Here is a 20,364-nt window from a genome sequence, read left to right as displayed (position 1 = left end):
CAACAAGCAAATCCTACTGTGTTGACAATCAATCACTCCACAAATATTTATTGCCTTCCTAAATGGACATTTACTGCCTTCTCCGGAGAGTGCAGGGGTCTCTGAAACTCACCGCTGTCACTGAGTTAATGGGCTGCCACTGGATCTGCAACTCCAGCTTTATCAAGTACAACAGCAGCCTTGTTTGTTTTTGTACCGAAATGCCAGATTCGTTTTTCCTGCCCTGAAAACAGTTCAACCCAAACTAAACCAGCAAGGAACCAAGAATTACATGCAAATCAGCACGCTCTGGCTCGCTGCTGTCTCCCCACCCACCCCCCCAACACGTTTCATGTCTCTTCCCAAACCGCTCTCTAAACTGAAGATTGGAATAAGAACAAAATGAGGGACAAGGGTCACATCCAGTACCTGATCACACTCAGATGTAACTCCATTAGGAAAATTAGTCTTCAAGGTCTCCACTAAATCTGATTTCATCTTTCCCTTTTGTTGCAACTTTGAGCAAGACAGAGATGGGATCCACTTCAGGCAGGAACACAGCTGCATTGGTGGCAGGTCCATAGAAAGGGCTAACAGCAAAGTCCTTTTATTAAAGGCACCTCAACTCTGAGTCCCAGAAGTAGCTCATCGGGCCCTCTAGATGCAAGGTCGTAAGAGTGATTATTCGCACTGTCCAAACAGAGACCATCTTGGTTGTGGAAAATCCGCCCACTCTTTTATGTGCTCATAAGCTCAGCAAAATGATTTATTCTCAGGCCTAACTCCTCCTCTAAAGTAGAAGCAACTTAAAGGCAAGAGGTCTTTCACTTCTGTGTCCCTCAGAATACCAAGCAATGCCTTGCACTAAGTAGGCCCTCAAAAAAGACTGGAACATGGATAAATAGACATATGACTAAAGAGAAGATTGTAACAATGAAGCTAATACAGCTGAATCCCCAGACAGTAGCGCGGGTGACATTTTCCTGGTCACGGAAACCCAATAAACAGCTAAGAGATCGGGAGAGCATGTGGATGTGACTGCAAACTCATGAGGTTGGACACAGGGATTGGGAAACCCTTTGTCTCATTATCTGTACATCTATAATTTCTCTGCTGAGGAATCCAAAGCATTTAAGCCATCTCAAAAGCAAAATTCCCTTACTCAAGATAGAACTGGGGCGTGATCTAACCCCATTAGTTTTTCGATTAGGGGGACTGGGCTGAAGCAGCTTCTGGTTCTGTCACTGGTTCTGTCACCGGTTCACCGGATAATTCCATTAAGCAACACCTAAAAGATGCCCTTATTTTGCATAAAGGATTGTGAAACTTAAGGTCTAGCTGGAAACACAGCTCCTGGCAACATGTCTTCCTTCATTTCCTGGATCTTACGTAAATTACATATCACCTCCTCTCTCCTTAGGCTATTTGATAACCAATCTACTCCAGGTCTAAGAGTTCATGGTCAAAAGCACCAGAAGAAAACATTGAGACAATTTATCCCTCCCATAAGTTGCAGGGGGGTGGAAAAGCTTCTGGAACATACATATCCACGCCCCAAGTAAAATGATGACTAAGGGTGGTGAAACTGGAGAGGGTATCACAGCAGATAAATCCTCTGGTCCTTTCGTCATATAATGCCTGACCACAGGCCACACCTGAACCCGGTACTCCCAGGCCACAAAGAGTAAGGCAACATGGATGACAACAGTAAGTGACTCTACTTCAAAACCACCTTGACCCAAGCGTCCAAACCATGGAGCACTAGAGCAAAGCAGAAGTAGGCAGAGATATGCTACAATATAGGCCTAAAGCTTAGGAAGAGAAAAGCTACAAGTGCCTTTGAGAAAGCATCCCCCATCATGGCAAAAAGGAAAGTCAGTGCAAGCCACAGGCCCTTCCTGAAAAAAATTAGCAGGCACCCGTATCTTTGTACTTATATCCATTGTTCCAAAGTCTTTCACTTTATTCAAGATGCACATTCCGGACAAGGTGTTCTCAATACTGAAGAAAAGGTGGCGCTAAGCGCTGAAAGACACAATAAATCATCATCCTTGTAGAATTCAAGGTTTATAAACTACTTTCACATCCATTTTAGTTGTTCCTTACATCAGTTGTTAATAGGGCTAGACAGGGGCGCCTGGGTGGCTCAGTCGGTTAAGTGGCCGACTTTGGCTCAGGTCACGATCTCACAGTCCGTGAGTTCGAACCCCGCGTCGGGCTCTGTGCTGACAGCTCAGAGCCTGGATCCTGCTTCAGATTCTGTGTCTCCCTCTCTCTCTGACCCTCCCTCGTTCATGCTCTGTCTCTCTCTGTCTCAAAAATAAACATTAAAAAAAAATTTTTTTTTTAAATTGAGCTAGACAGTTTTTACTATTCCCACTTGCCAGACAATACAGGGAATGTCTGAAAATGTGCACTGACCATTTACTTGTTTTTGAGAGACAGAGAGACAGAGTGCAATCAGGGGAGGAACAGAGAGAGAGGGAGACATAGAATCGAAAGCAGGCTCCAGGCAATGAGCTGTCAGCACAGAGCCCAAGATGGGACTCAAACCCACGAACTGTGAGATCATGACCTGAACTGAAGTCCGGTACTTAACCGACTGAGCCACCCAGGCGCCCCTCTCTTTTTTTTTAAAAGCAAGCTCCACACCCAGTGCGGAGCCCAATGTGGACTTGAACTCACAACCCTGAGATCACGACCTGAGCAGAGATTGAGTCAGACACTTAACTGACTGAGCCACCCAGGCGCCCCCGGACTTAGGGTTTCTGACTGAAGGGACAGAGGTCTTCCCATGGAACCTCAGTGAGTAACACTACCCAAGGGGAGATTTTCCTTTAAACTAGACTCTGTTGGGGCTCTGGCATTCTCCTGTGCTACCACCTATTCTCCTGACCCTAGATCAACTGCTTAACTTCTCTGAGATGGCTGCTTACCTTGATCAGCACTGTCCAGAGACGGTTCCAAGGCAGCCATTTCTGCGATAAGGGGCCCATGTGGTCAAAGAAGCCTGCCATCTCTCTTGGAGACTTACGATGCATGGGCTTTACAGTTAAGCCTGTGAGGAGTCTCACAGTTAAGAAGACTGTTCAACCTGAAATCTCCTACATTTCAAACAGCACAGCCTTTCTTTCTTACTGAGCATCTGTTCATAGCATCATTATCACTATGGTATCTGTCAGCCTCCAAATCCTATGTTCCATTTCTCCCTCAGCAGCTTTGCTCATCTGCTATGAACCCCCCAGTACTGTACCTTGAGGGCAGGCATAGTCAGCCAGGCCATGCGGGGACATGCGGCTTAGGCCCCTGGAGAGGTGAAAGAGGAGAAAATGAGCTGACAGGTCTCCTCATTTTCCCAAGTTTCTCTGAACATTTGTGCAATCTCAGATAAGAGTAGGATTTTCCCCCAATTCTCCCTACACTAGAAATTGAGGGCAAAAGTCCTAAGTTAATCTTTCACTTTATACACACTGGGGAGAGGTTAGAAACGGATATCCACCGTGACAAGATGACAAAGAAGTTTTGAAGGGGGGGGAAAAGGGTTTGCCATGACCGTAACTCCACCACAAGACCTGGTCAAGTGAAAGCTGTAGCTGGAAGAACACCTCTGACACCCACAGGACTGAAGGGTGTTCTTGGGGAACAACTTTTTTTAAAGCAGTGGAATGCTTTGTGAGGACTGGTTACTTACGAAAACCGAAGAACTGTCATATATTAGCTGAATTTTCTAAGTGGCATTTTTACCTCCAGATCTAATTTAAATTCTCACGTGCAAGAGTCCATCCTATAACACTAAGCAATTATTGTCAATTTTTTAGGGTGTAAAATGGTATGGTGGTTATGTTGAGCAACAAAATTCTTTTATCTTTTAGAGAATCAAATGGAACTCTTCATGGCCAAAATGATATGAAGTCGGCAGTCTTCTTCAAAATAACTTCACTGGGCATGAATGGAAGTGAAAATAGATATAGACAAAATAAGACAGGCCACGACAAGAAATGGCTGAAGTTGGGTGATGGGAACATGGGGGTTCATTACACCATTCTCTTTATTTTCGTACATGCTCAAAACTTTCCATAAAAAAGGTATCTAATGGATTCTATTCTAAACAGTGTCTGCTCTTGACCCAAAGTAATATTAAGCTTTACAGAGCAATTGAAAGAACTAAGGAATACCAAAAGGTCAAGTGATGAAAGAAAAAAAATAGATAAACTGGACTTCCCCCAAATGAAAAACAATTGTGCTTCAAAGGGCACCATCAAGAAAGTGAAAAACAAAACAAAACAAAAACTACTGAATGGGAAAAATATTTGCTAATCATTTATCTGATAAGGGACTCATACAGATTCTTAACTGTGAGACTCCTCAGAGGCTTAACTGTAAAAGCACACTCATTGTGACTCTCCAAGAGAGAAGGCAGACTTCTTTGGCCACATGGGCCCCTTATCACACAAATGGCTGCCTCAAAGCCTTCTCTGGGCAATGCTGATAGGAGGAAGCAGCCAACTCAGAGAAGTTAAGCAACTGGTCCAGGGTCATGAGAATAGGTGATAGCATGGTAGAATGCCAGAGCCCCAGGAAAGTCTAATTTAAAGGAAAATCCCCTCAACAGTCACTCACTGGGATTCCATAAGAAGACTTGTTTCCCTTTAGTCTGAAAAGGGACTCTAAAATGGGCAAAGAATTAAACAGACATTTCTCCAAAGAAAATGCACAAATGGTCAATAAGAACATGAAAAGATGTTCCACATCACTAGTCATTAGGGAAATGCAAATCAAAACCAAAATGAGATACTGCTTCACACCCATTAGGATGGTTATGATGAGAAAAGGCAGACAATAACAAGCATTGGAGACAATGTAGAAAAATTGGAACCCTCATAATTGCTAGTGGGGAATGTAACATGGTACAGCCACTTTGGAAAACAGTCTGGCAGTTCTTGAAAAAAACTGCCACAGAGTTCTCACATGACCAGCAATTCTACTCCTAGGTATATCCTAAGAAAAGTGAAAACATATGTCAACACAAAAATTTGTAGACCAATGTTCATAGCGTTATTCATAAAAGCCCAAAAGTGGAAAAAGCCCAAATGTCTATGAGTTGACCAATGGATGAATAAAATGTGTTGTACCCATACGATAGAATATTAATGGTAAGGAAGAAAGTACTAACCCATGCTACAACATGGATGAACCCTGAAAACATTATGCTAAGTGAAAGAAGCCATTCACAAAACACTACCTGGTGTTAAGATTCTATTTGCAAGAAATGTCCAAAGTGGGACAATCCACAGGGGTAGAAAGTAGATTAGTGGGTGGTAGACTGGGGTTCGGGGGGGTCTTTGGAAGGGAACTAACTGATATAGGGTTTCTTTTTGGGATGATGAAAATGTTCTGTTGGGTTGTTTTTGGGTTTTTGTTTTGTTTTGTTTTGTTTTGTTTTGTTTTGTTTTGGGGGGGGGAGAGTGCACACATGCACACAAGCAGAGAAGGGGCAGAAGGAGAGAGAGAGATTCCTAAGCAGGCTCCATGCTTAGCATGGGCCCAACACAGGGCTCAATTCCATGACTCTGGGATCATGACCTGAGCCAAAATCAAGAGTCTGACACTCACCCGACTGAGCCACCCAGGCTCCCCGAAAACGTTCGGAAATAGATAGTGGTGACAGCGGCCCAATCTTGTGAACATGCTAAAAAACACTGCATTATACACTCTAAGAGGGTGAACTGTACAGTAGGTGAATTGTAGCTCAATAAAGCTGTTATTATTTTTTTTTAAAGCCTCAGAAACCATCCTCACCTCAGAACAGGAAGTACAGTACACCTCAGGACAGGACGCTGTGTGCAGAGAGCATACAGACCTGCATGTGGTCTAGCACTGCGGTCAGAGCGGGTGTCCAACTGCAACTCCCACACCCAAGGCAAGGCACACTTCTTTGCTGGTGGTGACCCCACGCTTCCTCATTCAGGAGGGCACAGTGATGTACAAAACAGGATAATAGTGTATATTCCAACTTACCTGCTCTAAGAATAAACAACTTCCTACTTATCATTAGAAAACAATTGGTGGGGGCGCCTGGGTGGCTCAGTCGGTTAAGCGTCCGACTTCGGCTCAGGTCACGATCTCACAGTTCGTGAGTTCGAGCTCCGCGTCGGGCTCTGTGCTGACAGCTCAGAGCCTGGAGCCTGTTTCAGATTCTGTGTCTCCCTCTCTCTGACCCTCCCCCGTTCATGCTCTGTCTCTCTCTGTCTCAAAAATAAATAAACGTTAAAAAAAAAAAATTAAAAAAAAAAAAGAAAACAATTGGTGGAAAAACACCTCTCATCAGACTGCCAAGGCTGGTGATATGGAAGTCACATGCCTTTTGGACTAGGGGCTTACTAAAATATACTCTTAAATTCCTCCACTGGAAACAGATCTTGGGTCAGTCAGGGGATAAGAAGCCTTAACGCCTCCCAAAGCTTTAAAAATAAAAATAATAATAATAATAAAATAATTAAATAATTAAGTTATTAAATAATAAAAATTAAATTATATATTATATGTAATACTAATAATTAAATATTATTATTATTATTATATAGGCTAATATTTACCTTACTATGTAGCAGGCACCGTTCTAAGTGCTCTATAAGTACTAACCCAATTTATAAGTACAATAACTCAATTAACCCGCACAGTAACCCTATAAGCTAGGTGTTATTATCCCATTTTACAGATGAGGAAACTGAGTCAATTAACTAGCCTAAGGGTATATGGAGGCAGTGTGGCTCCAGAGTCTGCACTCTCAGTGAAGATACTTCCAAGTATCCCTTCTCCTAGGATGACCACCACGAAAGGGTGGTTGGTTAGACTTGTGTGCCACACAGCAACTGGCAAACGGTTCCAAGCCACCTACCTGACATCTTCCAGGGGACTATAAACCACTTCCTTCAGCACCTGAGCAGGCATAGCTATGCTTCTCCAGCTCCAGGTACACTGCTCTAGAGTGAATTCTGTTCCACAGCACACAGGGAGGAGACTGGAAGCTTAGCAAATCAGAGACCTATATAAGGCTTTCAAGAAAGAAAACTGAAATGTACCCCACGTGCCTGTGTTGTCAGAAGGCACATCTTCTAGAATATACAGAGGGCACAGATGAAGAAATTCTGCTTACACACGTGTGGGGAAATGAGCCCTTGAATACCCTACTGATGGGGCTATAAACTCATACAACCACCCTGGAGAGCAATGTGGCACTATCGACCCAAAATTTCAAATGTACATACCCTACAACCCCACAATCCTCAATTCCACTTCTAGAAATCTAGCACAACTGCAGGAAGAAATATATATATAACGATGTTCACTATAACACTGTGTGAAATCATAAAAATGGATACAATGTATGTTCATCTATGAAGGAGTAATTAACTAAATCATGGTCTAAAGCAATTAACATATAGGTAATTTTTTAAAAGTCAGAGGTATATATGCAATATAGAAAGAAGTCCATGAAGGATGAAAAAAAATGCATGTTGTAAAGTACCACATACAAAGTATGCCATTTTTGTTTTAAAAACAAATGAAGAAGCGCCTGGGTGGTTTAGTCGGTTAAGCATCCGACTTCGGCTCAGATCATGATCTCAAGAGTTCATGGGTTTGGGCCCGCATTGGGCTCTTTGCTGTCAGCACTGAGACAGCTTTGGATCCTCTATGCCCCCCTCTCTCTGTCCCTCCCCCACTCTCACATGCACACACGCATGCATGCGCTGTGCTCTCTCTCTCAAAAATAAACATTAGAATACATATATAAAAAACAAAAAAATAAAAACAAATGAAAAAATAAGGAACACCATCCATTAATAATTTTATGTTTATATATAGAAGTTACTTACATATATATATGAACTATTACTATATCTATAAACATTCAGCATAAGCATAAAACCCACCCAAAACACACACCAAACCATAAACTTTCACTTTTTACTCTAAGCATTTTTGTCTGTAAGTATACCATTGTTAGAGTATGTGTTATTTTTGTGTAATTAAAAACTGATGTGGGGGCGCCTGGGTGGCGCAGTCGGTTAAGCGTCCGACTTCAGCCAGGTCACGATCTCGCAGTCCGTGAGTTCGAGCCCCGCGTCAGACTCTGGGCTGATGGCTCGGAGCCTGGAGCCTGTTTCCGATTCTGTGTCTCCCTCTCTCTCTCTGCCCCTCCCCCGTTCATGCTCTGTCTCTCTCTGTCCCAAAAATAAATAAAAAAACGTTGAAAAAAAAAAAAAACTGATGTGAAAACGTAAAAGGCACCTTAAAGCTCAAAGAAAAGCAGCAATCAGATCTAAGGAAGGAAAATGGAAAGAAAGCCATAGTGGTCCTTATGCCAAATCAGACTGGTACAGGTTTTCTGCTTTCCCCCAAATCCCTGCAAACACAGCAAGGAGATTTGCATATTTAAAGACAAAGGACCCAAATAAAAAGAAAGAAGTACACAGGAAGAATTTCTTACACTGTTCAATTCTATAGTCAAATCCCAAAGAGCTACAATGCTCCCACCATCTCAGTGTAGAAAGCCAAATATTAACCTTCTCTCCCAAATAAATCACTAAGAGGGAAAAATAATTTAGATCTGATCAATAAACTAAGTTGTGGCTTTTCTGTTGTTTCTGTGTTTGGTTGGATTTTAATATAACTGGAGTGAATGGCCAGGTAGAATTTTAGATGAGGAAGATAATTTTGGAAATGGTGAACAAAAAAGCAGCCTGTAGGATTTTGAAAAACATGAATACTTTCTCCATGAACACATGCCTCTGATCTACAAGAATGTGTAATAACACAGTGTTACCACATAAGATCTGTCTTGCTTGATATTTAAAAATCAAAACAGACATGTTTTTATAGCTTTACTCTAGGATCCACCCTTCCAAGCCACAAGTATCCTTGCAACGTCTTACATTCACTTCTACCTCTTCCAAAACAAGTTTAAATTAAATTCTTTAAAACACCTAAGATCATGAATCAAAAGTTAGCCAAGGCACTCTGAGGGCGATGATGGCACCAGGAACAGACGATACATAGCTCATCTATTTTCCCACAAAACAAAGTATGGAAAGAAAAAAACCAAAAGTAAATAAATCTAAGCTATGGGAATGTAGCTGAGTAAGCGAGAGTATCCCAAAAACCCAGTCCATGCAAGATTGGCGATCTACAAGTCTGAGACCATGACCTACTTTAATTCCCACACTGGGAAAGTCCAAATTTGTATCAACAAGCCACAGAATTCAATAGGATGAAATTTGTTTCCCCTTTCCTCCCTCCCAGGTTGCAATGTTCTGGATTTATTGATATTTCTTTGTTTGTGGTTTCCACATTGCATGCAGTTTTTTGGCCAGACTTTGCTCCACCTGGTGGAAATACAAAGGATGGTCCAAAAGGGAGGTGCCCATAAGTCAGACCTCAACCTGTCTGTTGTATGCCACCAAGCAGACAGGTCACAAAGACCCACTGTCACTGCTCCCTGTCACTCAGTGGAATCTTAGTGTCTGTGCAGTTATAGTGGGATTGGTGCCCACAACTGGAGTTATAGGGCAAAGAATGAACCCACACCACTGCATCTGGATCCTGATGGTCTCTCAAGCTCCAACAACTTACGGCAGGGAAGCTAGAGATGCTCTTAGGAGAATGGACGGCCAGGCATTCAAACGGCATTTGGAATTGTTCATCCAAAGCTATCTGAGATACCCACGGTATGCATACAGTGTTGCCAACTAGTGCCCCAAACCCACAGACGAACTGCATCCTGGGGGCTTGAAAGAGAAGGCTTCTCCTGAGGCCACACAGTCACCCTCAGGTCCAGGACTGTCAGCATGTGGCAACCCTGAGAATACCTAATGGTTTCTGCAGGCTGAGTGTGTGACAACAAACCAGTGTTCATGGGGCCAGAAATGAGAGTAAAACCAATACATGGCATGGGAAAAGGAAAAAGTTCTAAGAACATGACTCCGTCCAGATTGGTTATGGAACCATGGAGGACGCTGAGAATAGAAAGGAACTGGCCATCAGGCTATCACTGGGGTGAAAACAAACACGTTCTTAAAATGAAACCACAAGGGTAAACCAAAGCAAGAGGAAAGAAAGTTTAAGACTGGGTGAATAAGGGAGGCTCACCCACTTACTGAACCACAAACTAAAAAAAAATCTTTTTTCTCCAAATGTTTGATCTTCTCTGACAAAGCAGGGCCGACTGGCAACATGCTAACAAATCTGAGAGTATCAAGATTCAGGATATTAAAGTTGTCAACTGTCCCACCTAAAATCTGTTGTCAAGGTTATTTCATACACTTTACAAAGCTGTGTTCTCTTTCATAGGAAGGCTGACCTCAAACCCTGTGATAATGAGCACGAGCTGATATGGGGATAGCAGGTACCACAAAACCGGCGCCTGGCCACCTTGGCACTACTGACATTTTGGACCAGACAATTCTGTTGCAGGGGCGGGGGGGGGGGGGTGCTATTCTTTGTTACAGGAGGTTAAGCAGTATCCCTGGCCTTCACCCACTAGCTGCCAGCAGCACTCCCAAGCTTTGACAACCAAACACGTTTCCAGACACTGACAAATGTCCTCAGGAAGGGGCAGAATTATCCCCAATTGAGAACTACTACCCTAAACATACAGGTTCACCATGAACATTTCCTATAGGGACAAAACCAAACTCAGATATGGAACAGAATCAAGGAAGTCACTTTCAAACTCCCCAAATCTCAGCTTCTGAACTTAATTTGAGAGCTGATACTAACTTACCAACAACCGAATGCACCCTGGGGACCAAAAATGATAATAGTAGTGATAATTATTCTTGATATTGATACATTATGTCCACCTCACAGCAAATCTATAAGGTATGTACTATTACTGGTCCCACTTTATAGGCGAAGACACTGAGGCACAGAGAAGTTAAAGAACTAGCTCAAGGATATAAGTGTAAGAGTCAGGTTTGGATCTCAGGTGGTCTGCCCCCAGAGCCTATGATCTCACCACTGTGTTGGACTATACCTCACTACTCCCACACTGGAAAGCTGTTCTATCTGGACTATTAAGCAGTCAGTAGCCACATGTAGCTATTTAGTTTAAATTACTTAAAATTAAATATCATACCAGTCTTGGAAAACAGGCTGGCAGTTCTTCAACAGGTTACACATATAGTTACTATATGACCCAGCAATTTCACTGTTAGGTATAAACCCAAGAGAAATGAAAACTTAGGTCTACACACACAAAAAACTTGCACATGCATGTTCACAGCAACATTATTCAAAGCAGTCCACAAGTGGAAACAGCCCAAATGTCCATCAGTTGACGAATGGATAAATTAAATGTGGCCCATTCATATAGCTAAATATTAATTGGCTATAAAAAGGAAAGAAATACTGATACATGCAATGATATACTGATATATTAACACGGGCAAATCTTGAAAACCTGATGCTAAGTGAAAGAAGCCAACAGTGTATGGACCACATAGTGTATGATTCCATTTATTTTTTTTTTTTTATTAAAATTTTTTTTTTCAACGTTTATTTATTTTTGGGACAGAGAGAGGCAGAGCACGAACGGGGGAGGGGCAGAGAGAGAGGGAGACACAGAATCGGAAACAGGCTCCAGGCTCTGAGCCATCAGCCCAGAGCCCGACGCGGGGCTCGAACTCCCGGACCGCGAGATCGTGACCTGGCTGAAGTCGGACGCTTAACCGACTGCGCCACCCAGGCGCCCCTGTATGATTCCATTTATAAGGAATGTCCAGAATAGGCAAGTCCATAGAGACAGAAAATACATTAGTGGTTGCCAGGGACTGTGGGAGGTAGGGATGAAATGGGGAGGGACTGCTAATGGCTTATGGGGCTTCTTTTTGGAGTAATGAAAATGTTCTAAATTAGATAGTACATGGTCACACGATTCTATGACTTCCTAAAAAGCCTTTAAAAGGGCAAATCTAGTGGCATATTAATTATGTCTCAATACAGTTGTTATAAGAGACTAAATGTCATTAAAAATTCAGTTGCTCATTTATCCTAGCCACATTCCAAGTACCCAATAGTCACATGTGGCTAAGTGGCTACCAAAATGGACAGCGCAGATATAGATCATTTCTACCATCACGGAAAGTTCTCTAGACCACACTGCTTGGATGAATGGATAAAAGGCCTCCTTACCACATGACCACAGTCTACCTTTCAAGTGTCACCCTCCTCTACACCCACATAAAGGAAGCTTCTACCACAGACTATGTGCCACCTCCAGACGCATTCTCCATTGTCACTTTTCCATGCCGGAATAGACTTTTCCCCCTTCCTGGTCCATGCAGATCCTAAGTATCTTTATCAACCTTTATGGCCTGGTCCAAATGCCTCTTCTGTGAAGATTTTCCTAAATCCCACCTTCCCCTGTCAGGAGCAGAAGCAACTGTTCCCACTGTCCTTTGTGTGCACATCCTTTAGGGCACTGATGCCTCTGGGTTACAAATCATTGTGTGTGTTACCTGTCTTTCCCAAAAGATTACCAGCTCCTTGAGGACTGGTATTCAGTTACTCATCTGAGGGCTCCCAGCCCCAGAGCAGACATTTCAATAAATGGTTGCTGAATTCTACTGAAAGTAGAATTACAGAAACTCAAGGTGTTGATTTGAGACAAATGCTCACTTTGGTATATAAAACAGACTAAGAAAATGAGGGACAGGGAATTAGGGTCTGGACGTTCCATCTCCCACTATTCTCTAAGAAGAAATGATGGTAATCACACTGAAATGCTGTTTTTAAGAAAGAAAGTGAACTAAGCCTTCTGAACTGAAAACTGGGGCCAAGTTGGTGAGGCAGGGGAGAGGTGAGGTAAGAAAAAAAAAATCAGGAATTAGGACCCCCAACTCAAAGTTTTAAAAATGGCAGAGGAAAGGTAAGGACTGTGTCTCTGGAGATTTGTGCCCAGACCCTTAGCTGGGGGGCTTTACGGAAAAAGACATTTCTACTAAAACTTTATTTAAAAAAATGTTTAATGTTTATTTTTGAAGGAGAGAGAGACAGAGTCGGGGGGGGGGGCAGGCGGTGGCAGAGAGAGAGGGAGACACAGAATCCGAAGCAGGCTCCAGGATCTGAGCTGTCAGCACAGAGCCCGACGCGGGGCTCGAACCCACAAACCACAAGATCACCACCTGAGCCAAAGTCGGACGCTCAACAGACTGAGCCACCCAGGCACCCCAAACTTTAAGTAATAGTCAGATTGTTCTAGTTGAATCTAACCAACAATAGAAAGAAATGAACTCTATGTATCTCAACCAGTATTTAACTAGAAGAGACAAATGCCAAGGTCTCAGTCTGGCAACTCCACGGCTTTTTTTTAACTCTTTATGGATTTAAGGAGTGACATCTGAGTCACAGTAACCTATAGGAGAGTCAAGTCCAAGTTCCCAATCTCAGAAGTAAACTAGGCTGTTAACTTTCCTGGGCCAGGATGACAAGAAATGACAATTCCAGTGGAGAGCTGGTAACAGGGAAAGTAAGCTGCCTTAATGCCATATATTTCTGATATTAGATACATATGTAAAAAAAAAAAAAAAAAGATTGTATTTGATAGTGGCATTTCAAGGGAAAAATAATGTAATAAGATACCCACACCATGTTCAATACGAAATGAGTACAGCTGAGTCCTCCTTGACTCAGAGTTAGCTGGAAGCCACTTGTTGAAATAAGGACAGTGAGTACCTGAAGTATGTCCTATGCCAAAATGGTCTCGGATTTTTTTTTTTTTTTTTTTTTTTACTGATTTCTCCAAGCCAAAAATCAACAAAAACCTCAAAACAAAAAACAAATTGACTAAACAGTGCTGGATTCAGAGTTAATAATTATATGGTAACTTCCATTCCAAAGGTTAAAATTCAAAACACAAATCTCACTATAGATATCTAGCATTCATGGACAGAAAGAGACAAGGGTATGAGGTAGGGATGGGAGTATTGGGTGGGGGGAGGGTCAGGAAGAGGGAGCCCACTCATTACAAAACACTTTCTCTTCTCTGCAGGAACTGTAACCACATAATAGCTGCTGGTCAGCACGAGATCCACCCAAATGGAACAAAGTACAAAAGCCACCCTGTCCCCAAAATAAGTATTGGAAGTGGCAGAGAAATGGCAAGAAAACGGACTGTGATCGATAAACTGGCATGATACTGAAGTTCCCCTCCCACATCTTCTCACCATCTCCCAGGCTTCCATGACCTGGTGGGAACCTCCACTTTCCATCCTCTGCCAAGGAAGTAGATCCGGTTCCCACCATCAACTCAGGAGGCCCACCACTGCTCTTCCAGCCGGGTGAAGCATCCACAGGCCTAGGGCACCCATCTAAGGCTGCAATGTTCTTAAATCAACCCTCCACCAGCAATGTTATTTACTGGATATTGAGAATGACCTTTCTTTACTTACAGAAATAGACGCAAAGGCAAAGCAACAGTTTCTTGTATATTTTGTTGTGTCAACTTGTATACTTCTTAACTTCACCAGTCCTGAGGGTTCTAACTTTTCCAGTAAACAAAGAAAATATCTCTCCTGCCAGTTTATGATTTTAACTAGGACAAGGAAGAACTGCAACAAACCCTAAAATGGAAAGGTCCCAGCCCTAGAAAAGGGAATATACTGGGCAAGAAAAGGAGCTCTATTCCTTTCACATGTTATTTCAAATGTACATAAATAGGTTGGGGGGGTGGGGGAGGACGGGAAAGAAGACACTTGAACAGATAAATGAATAACAAATTGTGGTATAGTATAGCCATACAATGGAGTATCATTCAGCCACAAAAAGGATTGAGGTACTGGTACATGTTACGATGTATAACACGTAACCCATGTGTAACATGTAATCATGTGACATGATGAACCTCACAAACATGATGTTAAAGGAAAGCAGACACAAAATATCACAAATTGTTTCTCTTCAATATCCCGAATGGGTAAATCCATGGAGACAGGAAACTGATTGGTGGTTGCCAGGAGCTGGGAGAAAGGGAAATCAGGGAGGAACTGCTTAATGGGTAGATGGTTTTCTTTTCAAGTGATGAAAATGTTTTGGAACTAGATGTAGTGGTTGCACAACATTGTGAATGTACTAAACACCACTGAATTGTTCACTTTAAAATGGTAAAATGGTTTTAAATGGTTTATGTTAGGTGAATTTCACCTCATTTTAAAAACTAATTAATTTTTTAAATAAAGGATACTGGGGTGCCTGGGTAGTTCAGTCTGTTAAGTCCGACTTTTGATTTCAGCTTAGGTCATGATCTAGTGGTTCCTGAGTTTGAGCTCCACGTCGGGCTCTGAGCTGTGTGATTGGAATTCTCTCTCCCCCTCTCTCTCTGCACCTACCCCCACTCATGCTCACTCGCTCGCTTGTTCTCTCTCTCTCTCTCAATAAACAAACTTAAAAAACTAATAAAAAAATAAAATAAGGGATACTAATGGGCAAAACAAGATGTATATGTAAAAAGGAAGCCCATAAACTCCTAGGGCAAAGATAGTATTTTTGCTGGCACTCGGCTTCTACTCTTGATCACAACGCAAAGTTCAAGTGCTAAGCTGGATAGACTCTGCCATCATGCCATGTGTGAAAGTGAGCGCGTGTCTATTCTCTTCTGAAAAAGACAGGGAAGAGAACAGAAAGTGAAGAAAATAGAATGGTAAAGCCTTGCCAAATGCAAAGGAAGGAGGGGTGATTCCCCCTACTGCACCCCACCCAACTTGGCACCAGGAGTAACACTCCCATTAGGGTTTCGAAATGCCAGCCGGAGCTGGAATCGGCACAAGCAAGCTTCTCTGCCTGGATAAAAAGCAAGCCACCCAGCAAGAAAAGCTGGGGTGCTCCATTTGCTGCCCATGTTGGCATCAGCACCACCCTTTGCTCAAAAGCCCCGAACTGGCCTAGATCAGCATCAGTGGCTGGCTCTCCCAAGCCAGCCAGCCTAACAGCAAGAGCTTGTTACAGCTCAAGTGTGCCCTCCTCCTGAAGGGTCCTGATCTACTCCATCCCACAGGCCTTCCAAGAGCCCGGCCTCCAACCCTTTGCCTCCAACACATTAAAAATGGAGCCAAGATACGCTCAGAACTTTTCCCTGTCCAGTATGAAATAAATATCCTCTCAGCCCCTCTTCCCTCACAGGCCAGCTCAATAACCCACTTACCCCTACCCGCACACACGTACACACTGCATTACTGCTTGAAGACCGGCTCCACGCGGGGGCACGAATGCGCCCCCCACGCCTCAGCCGGGCCCCACTACCCAGTCACGGTCATCCCAGCCCATCTGACCTAACAGCTCTCGCAGAGGTCCCTCACTCACTGGGCACCATGCCTGTGCCACTTCCCTGACACCAAAACAGGTGTCCCTCAGCTAAACACCGACGCCCCCTTAGAGCCTGTCCACTCCAGGCACGGGAGCCACTCTCGGGACCCCTCAACTCTTGACGACGACACTCTTTCAGCCCCCTCCAGCCAGGCAGCGACGCCGTCTTCAGCCCCCTCCAGCCAGGCCTCGACGACCCCCAGGCCCCCAGGCTGGCCCGGACGCCCCCTCCCCCTTACCTGCGGGGGTTCAGCCCTGGCTGACAGGGGGCTGGGCAGCGCCTGGAGGAGCAGGAGCGCCATGCCACCCAGGAGCCTTCTCCTCTCCATCCCCCTCCTGCTCCTGCTCCTCCGCCACGGCGCCGCCACCTCCCTCCTCCTCCTCCCTCTCCTCCTCTTCCCTCTTCTTCCTTCTTCCCTTCTTTTCCTGTTTCACTCTCCCCTCCCGCTTCCGGCTCTGCTCCACCCCGCCCCAGCCCAAACACCCTCCCACACACTGGGCAGGCTCTCCAGTTCCAGCGGTTCACGGGCTCTTGCCCTTCGTCTATTGACCAAAATAGCTGTCGATCAAGCAGAAGTTCCGCCCCTTCACCCTCCCAGTGGAGACGGAAGACCTGAGAGAGCCAGCCAATGAAAAGTAGGAGGAAGCCGGGCCATCTTGAGTGCTGCATGGCGGTGTAAACGCGCCCCACGCCACAGAGAGTGGCGGAAGGAGCTCCGATCCGGGGGCGGGGCCCTCTGGTACGAACATCGGAAAGTCTAATTCGGATGCAGCCATCTTAAGCGTGGCGGAAGTACTAGATTTCTACACTTCTGCAAAGAGCGAAGAGGGGTATGGTAATTCTGAAGAGTATTGGAAAATAAATTGTGGTACTCCTAACGAAGAAAACAATTGCAGCCTAAAAGTCTTTTGACGTTTTTTGTTTTGAAGCACAGCCCTGGTACCTTGGCTCAAATCGCCCAGTGGTAGGTTAGGTCCGTGTGAATTCTCTGTGAAATAATACCTTTACCTGAGGCACGGTGCTGTGTCACCCCAAGTTCCACGGACAACGTTCTATTGACTCTACCTCAGAAATCGCTCTGAATTCCACTCCCATTGTTTCCGTCCGTGTTCTCATCTTCTGGCTAAACACAAATGCTCTCCCTGCTGGCCCTAGTTGCCAATTCTTCCCTCTCGAATGCCTGCCGCACGCCACAGCAAGTGCGCTCTTGACATACTGTCTTACGGCTTTCCCTCTTGAAATACTTCAACTACCTACGGAATATATAGTCCAAACTACTCAGTAGGGTTCTCTCTTGTATCCTGATGCCTGCCTACTTCTTTTTATCTCATCTGCCACTGCATTTCCCCACACATTCCCCTTACACCAAACTCTTTTAAGAGATGCCCCGGTGTGCTGGGGAACTTCTAGTTCCCACCCCCTCCCTTGTTTCTTCTTCTGGATTCCCATAACACTAAAACACACTGTGTCTGATTGTAGTATCTGCTGGCTGGCCCCTACCACTAAATTCACAGCTTTTTGTATGGCACACCGGGTGTTACAATTTTTTTTTTTTTTAAGATATCCCTGCAACATCTTGTACAAAGCCCAACCGTGAGTCCAACAATGTTCGTAAAATAAATGAACAAGTGAAGAACCATGCCAGAGAGGCCAGATTCCTGTAGCTGCCAATTTCCTCTCAAAATCCTGCCAAAGCATTTTGTAGCCTGGCCTAGTCTAGCCCATGGCTGAGCCCACAGGGAGTTTGTTCTTGGCTTAAATGGCGGCAAAGTGGGAAACAGATAAGAGTGAAGAGATTGGTTCTGCCTCTATCTTGATCCTACTTTCCCAAGTGTTACAAAAGGTAACAAGTGTTTTTGCCAATCTCAAATGTCTTAGAAATTCATCCATACTACAATCAAGCTCCCTAGGGGAGAAATAAAGATTCAGTACTAGGCACAGGCCAAATTATTTTCACAGCACAGGGTCTCAGTCCTGGCTTCAAGGTTTTAGAAACCTTCCTATATAAAAGCCAGGTATCATCATCAGGATGCTAATTTCAATTTAGCAAACACAGGAGGTTTTTGTCCTAACTTCCCTTTCTTTACCTGAAAGCTTACACTGAGCCGCTGCATGAGACAAACACTAAACCCTACCTGTCTGGATTAACACTTCTCACACGAAGGTGTTTGAGTCACCCTAATCACCTCGCTTCTGACATCCCACAGGTGCCAACTCAAAGAGAAGCAGAGAGGTCTTGCAAAATGGAGCTGAGGTGCAGTTTGAGGGAGCACTCTCTAAAGTCCTCTAAACTGTAGCCACTACAAACTTCAGACTTTTCCAAAAGAGCGATTGTCTATAAAAGGAGGAGGAATGCTAGGAAGTTTAAGGAGCTGGGAAGGAAAGGAGAAGGTTGTCAATTCTTGAAAGAACATCAGTGTGGGACTGCTTCCAAGCTCTGGCTTGCTCTGGTACTTTTTTTCCTATTTGCCTTTGGAAATGGGCAAAGCGGAGGCCAGATCTCCTATCCTAAGGAAGCTGGCTCAGAGACGCAGACTTTTCTGCTCAGAAATTAGCTAAAGTCAAATTGCACATGTTATGGAATGGATGAACTTTGAAAATATCATGCTAAATGAAAGAAGTCAGACACAGAAGGCCATAAACTGTATGATTTCCTTTATATGAAAAGTCCAGAATAGGCCAATCCATAAAGGCAGAAAGTAGATAAGGAGTTTCAAGGGGGTGCAGGATGAAGGGAATCCAGAGACTGCCAAATGGTACAGAGTTTCTTTGGGGAGTAGTAAAAATATTCTGAAATTAGTGATAATGATTACAACTCTGGATGTACTAAAACCCATAGAATTGTACACTTTAAAAGGATGAATTTATGAGTTCTGTTTTGTTTTAATTTTACTTATTTTGAGAGAGACAGAGCGTGCGAGCAGGGGAGGGGCAGAGAGAGAAGACAATCCCAAGCAGGCTCCCAACATAGGGTTGAACCCACAAAACCGGGAACTCATGACCTAAGCTGAAAACGTCAGATGCTTAAGCGACTGAGCCACCCAGGCACCCCGAAAATTTTTTTTAATGTTTACTTATTTTGAGAGAGAGAGAGAGGGAGAGAGAGAGCGCCACAGGGGATAAACAGAGAGAATCCCAAGCAGGCTCCACACTGCCAACACAGAACCCGACACAGGGCTCAAACCCAAGAACCATGAGATCATGACCTGAGACGAAATCAAGAGTCGAGACACTTTAAACGACAGAGCCACCCACACACCCCTGTATGTCTTCTTCAGAGAAATGTCTGTTCATGTCTTCTGCCTATTTTTTTTTTTTACAAAACTAATTTTATTTAAATACTCTCTACCCAACGTGGGGTTTGAACACACAATCCCAAGATCAAGAGTCCATGCTTTTCCAGCTGAGCCAGCCAGATGCCTTTTCCTGCCCTTTTTTTTTTTTTTTTTTTTTACTGGATTATTCGTTTTTGTGTGTGTTGAGTTGTAGAAGTTCTTTATGTATTTTGGATAAGAACCCTGTATCAGCTATGTCATTTGCAAATATCTTCTCCCATTCAGTAGCTTGTCTTTTAGTTTTGTTGACTGTTTCTTCGGCTGTGTAGCTTTTTATTTTGGTGTAGTAACAATAGTTTATTTTTGCTTTTGTTTTCCTTGCCTCAAGAGATATATCTGGACCCACAATTTCTATTTTAACAACCCATCCAGGTGACTCTGAAATATATTAAGAACCATTGCTCCAGAGTAGGGGTAACATTTTGTGTACAGGGCCAGAGAGCAAATATTTTAATGCTTTGCATGCCACATACATGGGGGTCTCTGTCATATATTCTTGGCTTTTTCTTTTTTTGCCTTTTAAAATATAATTCCCAGGCACACAAAAACAAGTAGCAGGTGGATTTAGGCCCTTGAGCCACGGTTTGCTGCTCTAGAACAAAGCTCCCATTCTGCAGTGTCCAGCAGATTTTTCCTCTGTAATAAGGGAAATAAACAATCACCTCCAGGCATCAGACAGGTTCCCTTATA

At 43.7% G+C, this 20,364-nt stretch overlaps 1 protein-coding gene across 3 annotated transcripts in view; it reads right to left on the bottom strand.

Moving 5' to 3' along the window:
* Nucleotides 1-16,716, bottom strand: part of WBP1L (WW domain binding protein 1 like) — a 61,042-nt gene extending 44,326 nt beyond the window's left edge. The window contains exons 1-2 of one of the 3 annotated variants that reach the window (XM_047073381.1): nucleotides 16,578-16,716; nucleotides 3,233-3,285 (exon numbers count right to left, since the gene is read on the bottom strand). In XM_047073381.1, coding sequence (XP_046929337.1) covers nucleotides 3,233-3,262 — 30 coding nt within the window. In that variant the 5' untranslated portion in view covers nucleotides 3,263-3,285; nucleotides 16,578-16,716. Of the gene's footprint in view, nucleotides 1-408; nucleotides 1,145-3,232; nucleotides 3,286-16,577 lie in introns of those variants that run through there. The other 2 variants (XM_047073380.1, XM_047073379.1) reach the window with 2 other exon arrangements.
* Nucleotides 16,717-20,364: the final 3,648 nt, after the last annotated feature.

Source organism: Lynx rufus, unplaced genomic scaffold (genome assembly GCF_022079265.1).
Source record: "Lynx rufus isolate CCGP_SWC_20201006 ecotype Redwood Valley unplaced genomic scaffold, mLynRuf1.p SCAF_11, whole genome shotgun sequence".
In the NCBI taxonomy this organism is placed as follows: domain Eukaryota; kingdom Metazoa; phylum Chordata; class Mammalia; order Carnivora; family Felidae; genus Lynx; species Lynx rufus.
Note: the sequence above shows the minus strand (reverse complement) of the source record. Positions and strands in the feature narration are given on the sequence as shown.